Consider the following 2,217-nt stretch of genomic DNA (forward strand, 5'->3'; position numbering starts at 1 on the left):
GGGTTTGAAGGGGCTGGGCGGGGGAGACGGTAAGCGAGGTGCTTATGAATTTGTTTTGTTGTTTAATTTCTGTGGGAGGCGTCCCACACTTGCGGACTCTCCGTGCGGGTGCGTGTGGGTATTTCTTGTGGGCGGCGGCGAGTGTGTGATCGTGTGGCCCGTGCGTTTGTCGGTGCTGCCTCAGTTTTGGAATGTCGCATTTCTTTGCGGGGTGCCCAACTGTTGGTGCGGGCGGTTCATTTTTTTTTGGGGTGGTTGTTTTTTTCTTTCTCACACACGGAACGAACAATAACGAAGACTACTTGTTATTGTACGCATTGAAAGGCTCCGCAGTCACTACCAGCAACACACACACACACCGACCACACACGCATATATATACTCTCGAGTGTTGATGCCGTCAAGTTCAAGCGCCCACACAACCATCGCGGTCTGAGCGGATCCACCACAAGGAGGGAAGGGAGAGAGATTGATTGAGCAGCGACACATGCTTAAGATGTACCGGCACCTGTTTTCTTATTTGATGCTGCTGCTGCTTTTTGTGCTGTTGATATGCTTTGACAGTACTGCTGTGCACGCCGAGAGGAATAAACCCAAGGAAATACAAATGCCAGAGCCTGTCGATCTTTTTGTGCCGCATCGAACGATTGTGGAAACACAAGGTGAAAATCAACTGGGGAATTCCTTTAACTCACCTTCTCTCGTCAGTGCTGGTGGAGTGTTGGTTGCGCTTGCCAAGAGCCACACCAACCTTCCATACTCCGGTGAAGAACAGTTTTTGGCCTATTATGCTGATGTTGTGGCGGGGTACATCGACCCTGCGGAGAGCTGGTCGTCTTTTGCTGCTAAAGTTAATGCAGATAAATGGAAGGCGCACAGCATCTTTAACACGACCATTCCAAAGGGACGTGCCTCTCCTGTGAGACGCGCGCGCCGACCCACAACAATTGCAAAGGGCAACAAGGTCTTTCTACTTGTGGAAGACTATTATCTGAAGTATAATAATTCATCGCAGAACTGGGTTGCATCCCCACAGGATCTTGATTTTCTCGTGGGTGAGGTCACGCAAGATAAAGTCATCCAATGGGGCGAACCCACCTCGCTTTTGCCACAGATCGAACCATCTGCTAAACAGCGAGGCCTGGAAGAATTTGTTAGTGGTGGTGGCTCAGGCGTTGTGATGGAGAATGGCACGCTTGTGTTTCCTGTGACGGCGAGAAAGACAGGGGAAAAAGACGTTGTCTCCACGATCATTTATTCGAAGGACGACGGCAAAAATTGGGTGCTTCCACAGGGGATGGTCTCTGCACAGTTGAGAGACCCCCTCATCGTTGAGTGGGAGCAGGGGCAGCTTCTCATGGTTGTCAAATGCAATTCTCTCTCCAAGGTGTTCGAGTCGAGGGACATGGGGGCAACGTGGACGGAGGCTGTCAGGACACTCACACGCGTGCAGCCCATGTTGTTACCGGACTCTTTGCGAACAGCTGAGAGAGTGGGGTCCCTCACCACTGCGACCATTGCTGGAAAGAAGGTTATGCTGTACACTCAGAAAGGGATTCCCCCTGGGGGCACGTTGCAAGCCACCGCGCTCTACCTTTGGGTCACTGACAACAATCGCACGTTTCACCTCGGGCCCATTTCCATGGACACTGCAGATAAGTGGACGTCTGGCAACACCCTGCTGCACTCTAACAATGCGTTGCACCTTTTACAAGAGAGGGTCAGTATGACGACCAAAGTCCTGTCTCTTTCTTCCCTAACGGGTACGCTGAAGAAGATTAAGTCTGTCTTGAAGACTTGGGCAAAACTGGACTCCTTCCTCTCGAACTCGTCTGTGCCCACGGCCGGCCTGGTTGGATTCTTGTCGGATGCATCGGGTGATGGAACTTGGAACGACGCGTACCGTTGCGTGGGTGCAACTGTGACGAATGCAAAGAAGGTCGAAAATGGCTTTAAGTTCACGGGGTCCGAATCATACGCCATGTGGCCGGTGAACATGTGGAAGCATCACTATACGCACAGCTTTGTGAATTACGATTCACGCTTGTGGCGACGGTGACGATCGATGAGGTTCCGAACGGGAGCGCTTCTCTGCTGGGTGCGGGACTGGGGGACAATGAAAATACGACGTTTGTGGGGCTGTCGTACACCCTGGCGGACGAGTGGGAGACAGTCTTCAACGGCATGGCAACAATAACCGAGAACACTTGGGAGTCG

The 2,217-nt window shown here is 52.0% G+C and overlaps 1 protein-coding gene across 1 annotated transcript, besides 1 other annotated feature; it reads left to right on the forward strand.

Annotated features, from left to right (window-relative positions):
• The first annotated feature begins 345 nt into the window (after positions 1–345).
• Positions 346–373: a microsatellite.
• Positions 374–487: 114 nt separating this feature from the next.
• On the forward strand, positions 488–2,059 carry TraAM80_10481 (group II trans-sialidase superfamily; the record flags this gene model as incomplete). The annotated part of the gene is made up of 1 exon (XM_029387097.1): positions 488–2,059. The coding sequence occupies one exon, from the start codon at positions 488–490 to the stop codon at positions 2,057–2,059; it is 1,572 nt and encodes a 523-aa protein (XP_029233062.1).
• Between the last annotated feature and the right edge of the window lie 158 nt (positions 2,060–2,217).

The sequence above is a fragment of the Trypanosoma rangeli genome, assembly GCF_003719475.1.
Source record: "Trypanosoma rangeli strain AM80 chromosome Unknown Tra_15.4_contig_00996, whole genome shotgun sequence".
NCBI lineage: Eukaryota > Euglenozoa > Kinetoplastea > Trypanosomatida > Trypanosomatidae > Trypanosoma > Trypanosoma rangeli.